At 38.4% G+C, this 17006-nt stretch overlaps 1 protein-coding gene across 2 annotated transcripts in view; it reads right to left on the reverse strand.

Annotated features, from left to right (window-relative positions):
• PHLPP2 (PH domain and leucine rich repeat protein phosphatase 2) overlaps positions 1–17006 on the reverse strand; it is a 106172-nt gene that overhangs the window by 60102 nt on the left and 29064 nt on the right. For both annotated transcript variants that reach the window (XM_020963607.2, XM_020963605.2), the window contains exon 3: positions 10438–10571. In XM_020963607.2, coding sequence (XP_020819266.1) covers positions 10438–10571 — 134 coding nt within the window. The remainder of the gene's footprint in view (positions 1–10437; positions 10572–17006) is intronic.

Genomic DNA, 17006 nt, shown 5'->3' on the forward strand with positions numbered 1-17006 from the left:
CTTGGACCAACTTTTCAACCAATATTATTTTAATTTTAAAATAAACCTAGCCCTCTCTTCAAGATAACATTCCCTTTAAGTCTTGCCTCTGGTGGCCCATTTCTGTTCCTTGAGACAGAGGCAGAAGAAAGGCAGGACTGCTTCAAGGCCAATCCTCTACCACCACTTGGTTCCTCTTCTTACCATTCATGCTATCAATACACCAAATTCCAAGGCATTCTCTGAAAACATCATCTGACAGCAATACCTGTAGGGATTTTACTATTTATGTTGCAATCCCACCAATAAAATGACCACACAATTTCTCCATTTTCTTATCTGTGAAAACCTCCTTTCTCCACTTTAACCACATACCCAAAATGGTCTCACCATAGATATCATATCATTCATCCACTGTCAGAAGTATATGACTTCTAAGATCCAGAACTTTGGAACTGCACCTTCAGACCACAACCTCTCATCTTTATATATATATACCTCACTCACACTTAACCTTATAAATTTAACTTAACTATCCTTACCCTTATGATTTTTAGTCAAGCAGGTGGCGTAATGGGCAGCACACTGGACTTGTAGTCAGGAAGACCTCAACCATTTACTTGCTTTGTGACCCTGAGCAAGTCACTTCACCACTGTCATTCTCAGTTTTCTCATCCATGAAATACAGATAATAATAGCATCTATCTCCCAGGGTCATTGGGATAAAATGAAATATTTGTAAAGTGCTTTGCAAACCTCAGAACACTACAAAAATGTGTACCAGTGGCATGGCAATAGCAGTAGTACTGGCCCCTTCACTAATCTATGATCCCAGTCTAGCTGAGCTATATGACGAACGTCATCTGGCTCCTGACCTAGTCTTAACTTAATTAGTTCCCAAACTGATTTGGCCTACTGCCCCCTTTTTTAAAAAAATTACTCAACACCCTGCTGGAAATCAACTTTCTTTAAACCTTTAACTTTTTTTTTTATTTGCATAATTTCAAAAAAGTATGCATTTTTTCTTAAAAATGATGCATCTTGGGGCAGCTAGGTGGTACAGCGCATAGAGCACCAGCCCTGGATTCAGGAGGACCTGAGTTCAAATTCGGCCTCAGACACATAACACTTACTAGCTGTGTGACCCTGGGCAAATCCCTTAACCCCACTGCCTAGCCAAAATAAAGAAAAACCCAAACAAAAATGACGCATCTTAAATTTAATAATTTATTATAAATTTGTGGGGGTTTCCCTGCATTGAAATTTTGATTATGTAATATTGTGTCATGTAACTGTATAGTATCATACTGAAAACAAGTCATTACACGCACATGTTCCTGCCAATGCATGCTGGACTTCCCAACAATGCAGGGTGGGCTCACCCGCCAACAGTTGCTTGGTAAGACCTGCTGGCAAACTTGACCTCTAATAGGTTATAACTTGTATTTTGTGTGTTTATTTGGAAAATAACGTAATCACTAATTCGATTATACAACAGATGAAATACGTACAAATCATTTTTCAAAATTTTATTTTCTCTTCTTTCCTTATGCTGCCACCACTCCTTTATTTTTATTCAATGCCCCCGCAATTGTACCCGAGGCTATTAGTGCCCCACTGGATCATTCCTGCACCCCCAGGAGGTGGTATCACTCTTTTTGGGAACCTATGCTAACTCTTTGGCTTGCCTCTTTAATGTTTTACCATCCAACAGTCTAGAGTTCTTTGTCTCCATGTTCTCCTACTGTTATCAATCTTTTGACTCCTCAAACCTTGGTAATCACCTGCTACCACAACTACCCAATTTCTTCTCTCCTGCTCTGTTCTAAGGCTATAGAAATCTCCCTAGTGTATTTTTCCTACATGACAAATTCATAGTAGGGGTGCTCATATGCATACACACACAGACGACTGAGTTTCCTACTTAGCGGAAAAGACTGAGGCCATGAGAAAAACAAACATCCTCAGCTGCCCTCCTCTAGACCTCAAATCTTCCCAGAATCACTACGTTCTCTCTCTTCTCTTTCTCTCTAGGTACAGAAAATCCCAACTATCCCATCCAACAACAAATTAATTCCATGGAGATTTATTAAGCACCTACTCTGGCTAAGGCATTATGTTAGGCCCTAGAAATAGACAAGTGAAACTATGCCTGCCTTCGAGAAGCTTACCCTGCTGCTTGTTTTAGGGCCTTCTTCCCTCAGACCTCACATAGCTATTTTGTAATAACTATCTACTGTACTTGTAAAATATTCTGCATTATAATTATCTATTTTTTTATCTTACCCTTTTACTGGATGGAGAACCTGAGGCCTCGAGGTCACACGCGGCCCTCTAGATTCTCAAGTGTGGCCCTTCCACTGAATCAGAACTTGGATTGGATTCAGTAAAAGGGCCAGACATGAGGACCTAGAGGGCCACATGTGGCCTCGAGGCCACAGGCTCCCCAGCCCTGTACTAGACTATTAACTCCAGTCCTTCCTTTATATTGCTATCAGAATCATCTTTATGAATAGATAGAGTCATGTCATTCTGCTAAAAAAATCCTCATTACCTTTCAAACAAAACTCAACCTTCACAATATGGTTTCACCTTATCTTTCCAGTCTTGTCTCCCATCAGTCCTCTCTAATCAAAGTGGATACACAATGGTTTTCAGCTTCTCTCTCCTTCCATTAACCATTAAATCACTAACCATTCCCCAATAAACAGTGAAAGGATATGAACAAGCAGTTTTCAAAGGAAGAAATCTAAGCTGTCAAAAACCATGGACAGATATAAATAAGATAAATTAGATAAATTAATCATTACATAAATGTAAGTTAAAACAACTCTGAGGTTTCACCTCACACACATCAGATGGGCAAAGATGTCACACATCTACCCCACCCCACCCCAAAAAGAAAGCTGCAATCACTAGAAGGAGTATGAAAAATAAGCACACCAAATCTATTTATTGGTAGAGCCGTGAATTAGTTCAGCTCTTCCAGAAATCAATTTGGAAGCGTACTCCAAAAGTTACTAACGTGTGCACACCTTTGAACTAGGGATACCATTACCAGGCTTCTACCTCTAAGAAATAGAAGGAAGAGGAAAAGGAGCCACATGAGGGGAAAAGGGAACTCTCAACATTTATGCAACAGTTTTTGTAGTAGCAAAATACTAGAAACTAAAAAGAGACCTATAAATTTGGGAATAGCTAGACAAATTACCTGGGCAGCTAGGTGGTATAGCAGATACAGCGCTAGGCCTGGAGTTACTGACACCTCAATTCAAATCTAGCCTCAGACAATAAGCTGCGTGCTTATTTATATAACCCTGGGCAAGTCATTTAAAATAAGCTGGAGAAGGAAATGGCAAACCATTACAGTATCTCTGCCAAGAAAATCCCACATGGTGTCATGAAGAGTCAGACACGACTGAAACGACCAATCGAATAAGAGAAATTATGGTATACTAATGTAAGGGAAATATTAATTGTGCTATAAGAAATTATAAAAAGTGACAGTTGCAAAGAAACATGGAAAGAACTAAGTTAGCAGAACCTAGAGAATAATTTACACGTGAATAAGAACAGCATAAAGAAAAAACTTTGAAAGACTTCAGAATCTTGATCAATGTGATGACCAGCCATAATTCCAAAGATTGAGGATAAGCATGCTACCAACCTTTTTACAGAGAAGTGATGGATTCAAGGCGCTGGATAATATTTACATTTTTGGACATGGCTAATGTGGTAATTTGTTTCGTTTAAACATGTATATTTGCTAAAAGGATTTTTTCTTCTTTAGCAATGGGAGAGCGGAGATGGAAGGAAGAAGGGAACTGGCACAAGGGTTGTCAAAAAAAATTAAAAGGAGTATCACTGAAGCATTTTTTAAACAATTCACAGGCGAACATTAGGACACACTTGCAATCAGGACAGCTTGTTGAATTTATTATATACTTAAAAGGAAAAGCAAGCTGTATATAATAAAGATTCACAATTTCAGATACAATCTTTTTCTGTTCTACTTTGAACATGGAAATGCTCATTTTATTTGATATTTAAATTAAAAAATTTCTTAAATGAAAATTTTAAAACAAAACAACTCAGGTAAAAAGCTAATAGTTGATTTCATAGGATGAAAAAATTTAACTGGGAAATAAATGCAAATTATTTATTAAAAATTATATGTAATTCATAACTGATATTATACTAGGTACTCATCAAGAAAGAAATTCATCCAGAGGACAAAGCTTATTCATTACTATACATTCCATTGGTTTAGTACTTGAACCTACCAAGTTTGTGAAGGGAAAAGAAACACTATGTTTTTTGTTTGGTTCTTTTGTGAGGCAATTGGGGTTAAATGACTTGTCCAGGGTCACAAAGCTAGTGTCAAGTGTCTGAGGCTACATTTGAACTCTGGTCTTCCTGACTCCAAGGCCAGTGCTCTGTCCACTGTGCCACCTAGCTGCCCCAAGAAGCACACCATGTTTGAATAAACAAAAACAGCAGCAAGTTGGGACTATAATACAGTGAACAACAGTTAGAGTTTAATGTGGAAGTATAAATACGCCATTTGACCTTTGAAAGTCAGTGAAATGGTTGATAGCCTACATCAAACAGGATCTAATTTCAAGTCCATGTTTTTTGGTGTGTAGTTTTTTTATCTTTCTTTTACTTTTGCGGAGAGGGGGACAGAGAGACAGCATTCCTATTGTTTGAATTTAAAAGATTTTACGATTTAGGGCCTGAAAATTGATTTATAATGTTGCAAAGGACTCAATTCAATTGATTAGGCATCTGATTCAAAGATCAGTACTCTTGGGGAAGCTAGGTGGCACAGTGGATAGAGCACCAGCCCTGAAAGTCAGGAGGACCTGAGTTCAAATGTGGCCTCAAACTAAACACTTGACACTTAACTAGCTGTGTGACCCTGGGCAAGTCACTTAACCTCAACTGCCTAAGGAGAAAAAAACAAAAACAAAGATCAGTACTCTTTCCACTATATCTACCGTCACTCAGGAATAGATGAGATAGGCCATTAAATTAAGCAAAGAAATCAAGAAAAAATTCTATGTTAAAAATTGCTAAAATTCACAAGTCTGTAAAGACAAGAAAATACAATGTTCTAGATTCAAATTCTATTCATACCAAAAACCAAAATAATAATTTGACAGTCATGAGGCCTTTAAAAGTTAGGCTATTAAATAAAATACCATTTTCAAACAAAAAAATGCATCAAACACAAGCCCATACAGTTGTACCCAAAAATACTTCACAAAAATCACAGAATTTTCACTTTTGAAGAGATCTCAGCTGTCAGCCTATACCCAAAAAGGAATTCCCACTACAATATGACTAACAGGTAGACATCCAGCCTCTGCTCGAAGGCCAGTGAAGGGAAAGCCACCACCTCCTGAGGCAACCTAACTTGTAGGAACTTTTTCCCGTCCCCAAGCCTGAATCTGCTTCTTCTGAGCTTCCACTCAATGCTCCATGTTTTTTCCTCTATTGTAAACAATGCAAGGCTAACCCCTTTTTGACTTGATAGAGCCCCTGAGAAGGCTCCAAGTCCTTTTTTTCTCCAGGGAAAAGATCCCCAGGTCCTCCAAAAGATCTTCATACGACACGGTCTCAAGGTCCACCATCACTATTGGCTTTGGAGACATTCTCCAGCTTATGTTCTCCTTAAACTGGGGCACCTAGAACTGAACAAGATACTCCAGATGTGGTCTGACCAGGGAAGAGGATGGTGGGACCATTATTCTCATTCCTGGAGGCTTCTCTTTTCTTAAAGAAGCCCAGGAAATTGCACTGGTGACTCACATGAGGCCTTCAGTCTGCAAAGCCCCAGATCACTTTTATACAAATTGCAGCCTAAATGTGTTCCTTCCACCTACCTCTCCCACCATTCTGACCTTGTGACGGTGATTTTTTTGAAGTCAAGAGTGAAATTTTGCATTTCTCCCTACTAATACTAACTTCATCTTTTAGATTTAGCCCAGTGCTCCAGCTGCTCAAGATCTTTGGGGAAGCTAACATCTAGGATGTTAACTATCCCTGCCAGCTATGTGTCACCTGCAAATTTGTTGAACATGCCATCTACGCCTTTGAGTTAAGTCACTGATAAAAATGTTATTAACAGCAGATGGCCAAATGGAGACCTCTTTGGCACTCCATTTAGGGTGGCATCAAATTATAAATAACTACTCTGACTCTAGCCAAGCAACAAATTCTCAAGTGAGTTGTATTATCATTACTTAGACTAATACCATCTACTCAAGGGTCTGATACAAAGTACACTGAAATTCTAGTAACTGGTAAAGTAATTTTTTTTTAAAAAAAGATTTCTATTTATTAAGTCAAAAGTAAGCACCTACAACCTTCCACAAATTGTGCTACAGAGAATAAAATAATTCCTACTTGCAGGGAGCTTAAGTTCTAATGAGAGAGACAACTACATACAAAAATAGTTATAAAGCACATGTCTGATCACATCACCCTGCCCTGCTCATTAATCTCCAGTGGTTCTCTATTACCTCCAGGATCAAACGTCTATCAAGTCCTCAGTTTAACTTTTAAAGCTTTTCAAAACCTGGCTCCTTCCTCTCTGCAATGCTCCATCTCCTGACCCTGCACCTTTTCTTAGGCTGTTCACCAGGCATGGAATGTGCTCCTTCCTCCCTTCTTCCTCTGGACTTCCTTTAAGACTAAGCTTGACTATGCCCAAAGCACTTTAAAACTGTTCATATCCTTTGACCCACTTCTAGGTCTGTACCACAAAGAGATGATAAAAATGGGAAAAGGACCCACATGTACAAAAATATTTATAGCGGCTCTCTTTGTGGTGGCCAAGAATTGGAAATTGAGGGGGTGCCCATCAATTGGGGAATGGCTGAACAAGCTGTGGTATATGAATGCAACGGAACACTAGTGTGCAATTAGAAATAAGCAGGCAGATTTCAGAAAAACCTGGAAAGACTTATATGAACTGATACTGAGTAAAGTGAGCAGCACCAGGAGAACATTATACACAGTAACAGCAACAGTGTGCGATGACTAACTTTGACAGACCTAGCTCTTCTCAGCAATGCAAGCATCTCAAACAACTCCAAAAGACTCATGATAGAAAATGCTATCCACATCCAGAAAAAGAACCATGGAGTCTGAATGCAGATCAAAGTACACTATTTGATTTCTTTTTTTTCTTTTGTGGCTCTGTTTTGTTTCTTCTTTCTCATGGTTCCTCCCATTGGTTCTAATACTTCTTTGTAACATGACTAATGTGAAAATATGTTTAATATGAATGTATATGTAGAGCCTATATCAGACTGCACAACATCTTGGGGAGAGGGGAGAAAACTGAAAAAACTAAAAATAAATTAATTAATTAAAAATCTAAAAAAATTTAAAAGACTAAGCTCAAATTCCACTTTCTGCAGAAGGCCCATTACGGCTAGTGCCTTCCTTCTCATTGTATATATTGTTGCATACACCACGTATGTACCTGGCTGTTTGAAGGCTGTCTCCCCCTCCAGAATGGTAGAAAAGATTGCTACTTAAGTACCGATGCCTTTCTTTGTATCCTCAGAGTGTAGCACAGTGCCCAACACGTGATAAGTGCTCAATAAATGCTTGTTAACTGACAGCATAAGTGAATATAAATTGAATAAATACAAAGTAGTTAAATATGAGACAGTTTTGAAGGCAGGGTACTACCATTTGGATCATTGGGTCTGAGCACCAGAAAGAAAGCCAGGCTGGCTGGACAGCAGAGTGTGAAAAGGGGAACAATATCTATAGAGATTGGAAATATAGTTTGGGGACAGAATGCAGAGCTTTAAAAGCTACAGTGAATAGCTTACATTTTATCTTGGAGGTAACAGAAAGCCAATGGAGTTGGCTCAATAGGAGAGTCACACAGATTTGTGTTTAAGGAAAATCACTTTGGCTGCAGTGAGTAGGATAGTCTGGGATGGGGAGAGATTTCAAAGGAGCAAATCAATTAGGGAGCTATTGCCATAATTTAGGCAAAAGGGGATCAGAACTTACACTAAAGTGGTAGCTGTGCGGGTGAAGAGAAATGGGCAAGTGTGAGAGATATTGTGAAGGAAGAAATGGCAGCTGATTGGATCTAGGAGGTGAGAGGGAGGCACTGAGGCTAATGCATGTTTGGACCTGTTGTTTTTAAGATGCCTCTAGATAACAGCTAGTTTTAGATAGTTAATTTGGTAGCTAGAAAGCATAATGGATAGAGTGCTGGCCCTGCAGTCAAGAATACCTGAGTTCCATTATTTGACAAAAAATGCTAGGAAAACTGGAAAACAGTACGGCAGAAACTAGGTACAGACCAACATCCCACATCATATACCAAGATATCAAAATGGGTACATGATTTACACATAAAGGATAATACCATAAGCAAATTAAGAGAGCATGGAATAGTTCATCCATCAGATTTATGAATAAGGGAAGAATTTAGGACCAAAGAAGATACAAAGAACATCACAAAATGTAAAATAGATAATTTTGATTATATAAAATTAAAAAGGTTTTGCACAAACAAAACCAATGCAACCAAAATTATAAGGAAAGCAGAAAACTGGGGTTAGGGTTAGGGTTAGGGGTTTGCAAGAAGCATCTCAAAGGCCTCACTTCTCAAATATATAATGTATAAAAATGCAAGTCATTCCCCAATTGATAAATGGTCAAAGGATATTAACAGGCAGTTTTCAGATAAAGAAATCAAAGCTATCTATAGTGATATGAAAAAATGCTCTAAATCATTCTGACTAGAGAAATGAGAATTAAAACTACTCTGAGGTACCACCTCTGACCCATCAGAGCAACTAAGATGACAAAAAAGGAAAATGTTGGATGTTGGAGGGGATGTGGGAAAACTGGGGCACTAATGCATTGTTGATAGAGTTGTGAAATGATCCAACCATTTTGGAGAGCAATTTGGAACTATGCTCAAAGGGCTATAAAAACTGTGCATACCCTTTGATCCAGCAAAGGGTCCACTGCTAGATCTATATCCCAAAAACATCCAAAAAAGGAGAGGAAAGGACCTATTTGTACAAAAATATTTATAGCAGCTCTTTTTGTGGTGGCTAAGAATTGGAAATCAAAGGGATGCCCATCAATTGGGAAATGGCTAAACAAGGTATGGTATATGATTGAAATGGTGCTACAAGAAATGACAAGCAAGAAGATTTCAGAAAAACCTGGACTGACATGAACTGATGCACAGTGAAGTAAACAGAACCAGGATAACACTGCATATAGCAATAGCAATATTGTCTGATGAAAAACTGTGAATGACTTAGCTATTCTCAGCAATACAATGATTCGAGACAATCCCAAAGGGCTAACGATGAAGCATGTTATCCGCCTCCAGAGAAACAATTGACATTGTTTGAATACAAACTAAAACATGCTATTTTTCACTTTCTTTCATTTTTTTTCGAGTCTTCTTATACAAAATTACTAATATGGAAATGTTTTACATTAATTGCACATGTATAGCCCATATCTGGTTATTTACCATGTCGGGGAGGGGAGAGGGAAGGGAAGGAAAGAGGGATAGAATTTGGAACTCAGAACTTCAAATAAAAATGTAAAAAAAGGAACACAAGTTCAAACCCAGCCTTGGGCATTTACTAGCTATGTGACCCTGGGTGAGTCACTTAATCTTTGCCTGCCTCAGTTTCTTCAAGTGTAAAATGGGGAAAATAATAAGCACCTACGTCAAAGATTTGCTGAGGACCAAAAGAGATATTTTTAGACCAGTGCCTGGAACATAGCAGACACTTAATAAATGCTTCTTCCCTTCCACTTTCCCTCTAGGGCATCTGGTTTGAAATGCCCAAGACGCAAATGGTAAGAAGGAAATGAATCTCAAAGGAGAGGTTGGCTAGGTCTGCATGCAGATGATAATCAGACCCATGGGAGCTGTAGAGGGTACCAAGAAGGAGAGCAGGAAAAGACAAAAAGCCTAGGATCTGGCCCAGACCACAACAGTTTGGTTTGTTTGAGAACACTCAACTTGGCTATTTGGATGATGAACCAGCAAAACAGCCTGAGAAAGTCAGACATTCACGAATGAAGAAAAGCTACCGTCCTTTTATCTACAGCTAGCTTTCCTTTTAAGAACAGCAATGTGGATATTTCCTTCAGATTGGTAGGAAAGTGGTCCATTATGGATGCAGAAATTTGCATACTGTCACACTTTAGCAAAACCAACCAACAGAGCATCTGTTTTTCTTTGTTAAGAAAGAAAAGGCGGTGGGAAATGACTGTGGTATAAAAAAAAAAAAGAATGACAGTTTGGGTAACAAAAGATATAATAATAACAAGAATAATAATAAAAGTTTTTGATAAAACAGGTTTTAAGTTAAAGTCTAGACTGGTTGGAGATGATTAAGGACAGCTATTAAGTTTGCTAAATAAGCACAATAAGATTCTTACCTCCATAAAACCGAATCATACAACTGAGGTCAGGGTTTGTTGCCTCCTCCTGTATACGAACAGGATCCTCAAAGCCCAGGCTGCCTAAGTATTCATATACCATCTGAAGGGGTTGTTCAGCAGGGTCCAGTCTCCTGATGATAAAAGCCAAAAAAAAAATTGTGCTTGGTAAAGAAGTGTTTAGTCTCTTGGTTCTCAAACAAACCAAAGTATACTATCCAACACATTTTTAATTTTCACTTTTAAATAGACTACAACTTTCCTAGAAAATCTGGATATAACTAGTCTCAATATAAAAGCCAGGGAATCATGAAACGTAAAATCTGAGATTTAGAGACATTTTGCTTCTGATAATATTTATAAGTGTACGTACCCACCCCCATGTGATCAGACTCTAAAAGTCAGTAGGAGTTGTGGGTAGAGAGCTGTCCTTGGGGCCACAGAACTAGGTTCAATTCCCCACCTCCAACAAACAATACTGGGGACACTGGCTAAGTTACTTCATCTCTTAATGCCTTTGGCAACTCTCTAAAAGCCTCTACATTGCACAGTGGGTGTCAACCTCAATGGCAGAGGAATTTCCTCGCCAAGAACATCCTATATTAAAGAAATCATAGTTACAGTTTGCATATAGTAGGTTCTTAATAAATGTTTCCTAACTAAATGGCAAAAGGAGTAAAGATGTTCAACTTTTTTAAGGGAAGGTTCAAGGGAGACAATAAAAGCTGGTGTAAAATACTCAAATGGTGTCACTATGATGGAATAAACAAATTGTGAAGCTCCAGAAGAAGGTAGAACTAAAATTAACAAGTAGAAGCTACAGAGGAACAGAATTGGGGTCAATATAAGTAACTGCCTAATTAGAACTATTTTTAAAAACTCTAAAAATAAGAATTACAAGCTGTTAACTATCATCTGAAAAATTTCTCCCAATTCCTAATAAGCAAAATGCAAATAAAAATAACTGAAGTTCGACTTCATACTCAGCAGCTTAGAAAACTTGACCAAAGACGGACATCATCAATGCTGAAGGGATCATGAAGACAGACAACTAAACCACTGCTGATGCAGCTCTTTGAAGCAGCAATTTAAAATTATTCTAAGAAAGTAACCAAAATGTCTATACCCTCAGGCCCAAAGATTCTATTGCTAGATATATTTCCTAAGGTCACAGATAAAAAGAAATGCTTCATATATACCAAAACATTCATAGCAGCGCCTTTTGTAGCAGCACAGAATTGTTAGTTCAGTCATTTGCAGTTGTGTCCAACTCTTCGTAACCCCATGTGGGGTTTTCTTGGCAAAGACAGTGGGGTGGTTTTGCCATTTCCTCGTCTAGCTCATTTTACAGGTAAGGAAACTAAGGCAAACAGGGTAAAGTTACCTGCCCAGGGTCACACAGCTACTAAGTGTCAGAGGCCAGATTTGAACTCAGGAAGATGAGTCTTCCTGGCTCCAGGACTGACACTCTATCCACTGTAATGCCACCTAGCTGCCTTGTTAACATGTCAGAAGCCCACAGAATGAGGAATGATTAAACAGTCTGCAGTACAAGAGTATAATAGAATATTACTGCATTCCACAAGAAATAATGATGATTAATCCATATAAATAAGATGAATACAAAGAAATATGGGAAGACATATGAACTGATATAAAATGATGTAAGCAGAAGCAGGAAAACAATATACATAATGCCTACAACAATGTAAATGGAACAACCAATACTATCCCCAAGTAACAGAAACTGAATGCTGTGAAATAATAATCAAGTTTGGTTTTAAAAAGATGGGAGAAAGCATCCCTACCCTTCCTTGCAGAAGTGGCGAGGAAGGAGAGATTATGGGCTTGGAAAGCCACAAAAAAGGTCAAACTTGATTGATATACTGGTTGGTTTTGCTGAAACTAATCAATGTTAGTACATATGGCTTTCTTTGTTATGAAGGATGGCTCTGGGTTTGAGGAATAGGGAGAGTAAGGGTAGGAAGGCATATTGGGAAACTTAGGTTGTCTAAAAACAGAACAAAAAAAATCAATAAAAAGTATTCAACTGTATGCACAGGATGTATTCAAATAAGGGTCCCCTTATGACAATCTAAGTGAGATATTTTAGAAGGAAATTCTAATTTTTTTTATTTTTTTATTCTTTTTTTTTAAGGCAATTAAGTGACTTGCCCCGGGTCACACAGCTAGTGTTAAGCGTTTGGTCTGAGGCCACATCTGAACTCAGGTCCTCCTGACGACTTCAGGACTCTATCCACTGTGCCACCTAGCTGTCCCTAGAAGGAAATTCTTAAAAAAAAGAAAAAAAGTGGAGAATTAGATATAACCACTAAAGGTTCCTTCAAATTCTACAATTCTATGATTCTAAAAGTCTCAAAGTTACATTTCAAAATGATTCCTCCCAAGCCAAGATGACACAGTAAACAGAAAGCAGTAAAGCAGAGCTGTCATCCACAAAACTCTTCCAAAGCAACCTACAAAATGCACCAGCCCGAATTCTGATAGGGAAATGCAGAAATAGCCAGTGATTCATTTGTCTAGGCCAGGTCAGCATGAGGAAACAGACAAGAGAGATTTGTGGAAACTAAGGCCAGAATTAGGCCAGCAGCATGCTATGCAAAGAGCACTCCAGCAGCACTATCCAGGGAGATCAAGGCAACAGGAGGCCCCAGACCCATACCTACCAGCAAACCAATATGGGACACTGCAATGGAAACAGGTGTCAGCTGGCAGCTGTGCTGTCCATTACCTGGTTCCAGGTCACAGATCCAGGGTGAAGAAAAGGGAAAAGAATGTTGTGCCAGCAGTGCTGTTTAGACACCAAGAACACAGTGGACTCAGAGACAAAGAATCAGCATGTAGCCTGGAGCCTGTAGAGGAATAACCCGGGCAAAAATCCCAGTTCAAAGAGGAACCTACAATTCCGTCACTCTGAACTAACAAAGCTTTAGAACAAACTGACAGTGCCCGAGTCTGGTAGCGTTCTACTGATGCTCAGATCAGGAATTTGCAGAGCTTAGACCCAGAGCAGAAATCATACTCTGCCCTGGATCAGACCACTCTGGACAAACTGAAAGCTTGCAGGTCCCCACCTTGTCCCTGAGATCATGGAATAAACAACCCCATAAAACTGCAAGAAAGCAACAACAAGATCAACCCAGACCTTCCTTTCAGAAATGTAACAGACCCTAGTCCTAACATCAAGTCTGAAGTTGGAAAATAGGCTGGAAGAATGAGCAAACAAACAAGCTTAAAAAAAAAAAGAATCCCACCATAAAGAGTAAATATTATTAGCTGCCATTATAGTGGTAGGGAAGCTCAAAACACAAACTCAGAAGACAAGAAGGACTCTAAAACATCTACAAGCAAAGCCTCAGAGAAAAACACAGCATGATCATAAATTCAACTAGGATCCCTGGAAGAGATAAAGAAAAAAAAATTTTTAATGTTTAGGCTTTTCAATAAATGAGAGCACTTGAGGGGAAAAGTAGAAAAGTGAAAGTTACAGAAGAAAGAATTAGAAAGGAAATGAGCAGATTTAGCATAAGTGGTACAAAAATGTTACCCTAGCAATAAACTCCCTGAAAATCTGAATGGACTAAATAGAAACCTATGATACAATGAAATATCAGGACTAAGTCAAAAGACTGAAAAAATAAAAGCAAAGCTACAGTAGAATTCATAGCAAAAACAACTGACCTGCAAGACAGAAGAGAAAAGATTTAGAATCCTTGGACTATTTAAACACCATGACCAAAAAAAAAATAAATCCTAGGCATTATATTTCAAGAGATCTTAAAAGAAAACTGCCCAGATCTCTTAGAACTAGAAGTAAAGTAGAAATAGAAGGAATCTACCTTGTGAAACTCAAAAATGAAAACTTCTAGGAAGTGTATATTCAGAGTTTCCAGATCAGGGTAAAAAATACTGAAAGCAGTCAGAAAAAACTGAAGTCCTGAGGAGCCAAAGTCAGGATCACACACGATTTAGTATCCGCTACTCTACAGAGGCAGAGAACTCGGAATACAGTATTTCAGAATGCAAAGGATAGGGGGCTTACGGAGAAGAATAAATAACCTATCCAGCAAAATTGAATATAATGCCACAAGTGAAAAAAAATGAACTTTTAGTGAAATAAGAAAGCTTCCAAGCATTCAATGAAAAGATCAGATCTGTACTTTGAAGTTAAACATAGGCATGAAGAAAAACACAAAAAGGTAAACACAAATGACAATGATAAAGGACTAAACAAAGATAAACTGCTTATGTTCAAATATGGGGAGATGATAATTAGAAAAGGCCTAGGAACAGAAAGAGAGACTGATAAAGGCCTCATTACTCAAATATATAGGGAACTAAAGCAAATTTATAAAAATTTCTAAAAACTCCCCAATTGATAAGTGGTCAAAGGATATGAAAAGACAATTTAAAAAAAAAAGAAATCAAAGCTATCAATAGTCATATGAAGAATGTATTAGAGAAATGCAAGTTAACTCTGAGGTACTATCTCACACCTCTCAGATTGGCTAATATGACAGAAAAGGAAAATGACAATACTGGAGGGGATGTGGAAAAATAGGTACACTAATATTCTGTTGCTGGAGTTTATGAACTGGTCCAACCATTCTGGGGAACAATTTGGAACTATACTGAAAGGGCTATAAAACTGCATATGTACCTCTGATCCAGCAAAACCACTATTAGGTCTGATTCCAAGGAGATCATAAAAAAGGGAAAAGGACCTGCATGTACAAAAGTATTTATAGTAGCTCTTTTTGTAGCGACAAAGAATTAGAAATTGAGGGGATGCCTGTCAACTGGGGAATGGCTTCATGAACTGTGGTATGTGATTGTGATGGAATACTACTGTGCTATAAGAAATGATGAGCAGGAGAGTTTCAGAAAAATGTGGGAAGACTCACATGAGCTCATGCGAAGGGAAGTGAGGAGAACCAGAACACGGTACACAATAACAGCAGTCTTGTAATGATGATCAACCACAGTAACAGAAATATTATAAGGATGACCAACTGTGGAAGTCTTGGTTACTCTGAGCAATACAATGATCCAAGACAATTGCAAAGGACCCACGGTGAAAAATGCTTTCCACTTTCAGAATGAGAATTGATGAGCTCTGAGTTCAGACTGAAGTATACTTTTCTCACTTTCTTTCTGTTTCTTGATTTTTATTGGGTTGTCTTTTTTTTGCAACATAATTAACATGGAAAATGTTTTGCATGACTTCACATATAATTGAGATATTGCTTGCCTTCTTAATGGATGAAGGAGGGGCGGGAGGGAGGAAGAGAATTTGGAACTCAAAATTTTTTTAGAAGAATGGAAAGAGAGGAAGAAGAATACATTATGGGGAAAGGAAAGGGAAATTAAGGGAAACTATTCCATATTATCAGGCTGTGTAAGCAGACACACACACACACACACACACACACACACACACACAAAAGCAAGGAAGTGGGGGTAGGGGAAGCAGCTGGCACAACCTCACTCATCTGAACTAGTCAAAGGAAGGAAGAATGCACACACAGACTTGGGTACAGAAATACAATTCACTCAATGAAATAGGAGAGAGAGGAAAAGTGAGGAGAAGGAATTAGTGGTTAGGTAGATGAAGGGAAGGATTAGTCCTAAGCAAAACGAATTTTAACTAGGAATGTACAAAAATATTTACAATCTTTTTTGAAGTGGCAAAGAATGGGAATCTTAGGGGGTATCCAAAAACTGCAGAATGGATGAACAAGTTATAGTATATAAATGTAATAATACTATTGTGGTGTAAGAAGCAATGAAGTGATGCTTTCCGAAAAACCTGGGAAGACTTGTATGAACTGATGCAGCACAAAGTGAACAGAATCAGGAGAGCAATATATGCAATGACAACGATATAGTAAACGCAAACAGCTTTGAAAGAATTAGGAATTCTTAGCAGTCTAATAACCATGATTCCAGAGGACTAATGATGTAACATGCTACCTAACTCCTGAAAGAGAGGAGAAAAACTCACAGTGCAAAATGAGGAAAAAAAAAAGGTTTTGGACATGGCCAATGTGGAAATTTGTTCTGATTGACTATACATATGCTTGTAACATGTTTTGGTTTGGTTTTGTTCTCAACTGGGAGGTTGGTAGCCGCACTGTGGTGGAAATGAGAAGGCAGAAATCATTTTGGCAGGGCCGTGGAATGGAAAGAAACTAAGGGGAGAGAGACTAAAACAACAACAAAACACACACACCCTAAATAAAAATTTAAAACAACCTCCATCCTTTAAGACTACTAATATTTTAGGATACAGAGATACAAGGACACATGAAATTGTAACTCTTTGTGACCACTGTATGAAGTAGCAAAACATAATTAAACTTCTACAGTAAAATTGCCTAGGATTTTTCTATTTCTTCTGGAGAACTGACAGGAGATCTAGCCCACCCTGAAAGAAGACACCCACTCCACCCTTCCCTCTCCCCCCACCTCCATCTCCTAGGCCCTGGGGCCTTTTTCATTTTAGGCCTTGACCCACTGTCTCCTGATCAGAATCCCACACCTTCCAC

Source organism: Phascolarctos cinereus, unplaced genomic scaffold (genome assembly GCF_003287225.1).
Source record: "Phascolarctos cinereus isolate Bilbo 61053 unplaced genomic scaffold, phaCin_HiC Scaffold_2;HRSCAF=192, whole genome shotgun sequence".
NCBI classification, from domain to species: Eukaryota; Metazoa; Chordata; class Mammalia; order Diprotodontia; family Phascolarctidae; genus Phascolarctos; species Phascolarctos cinereus.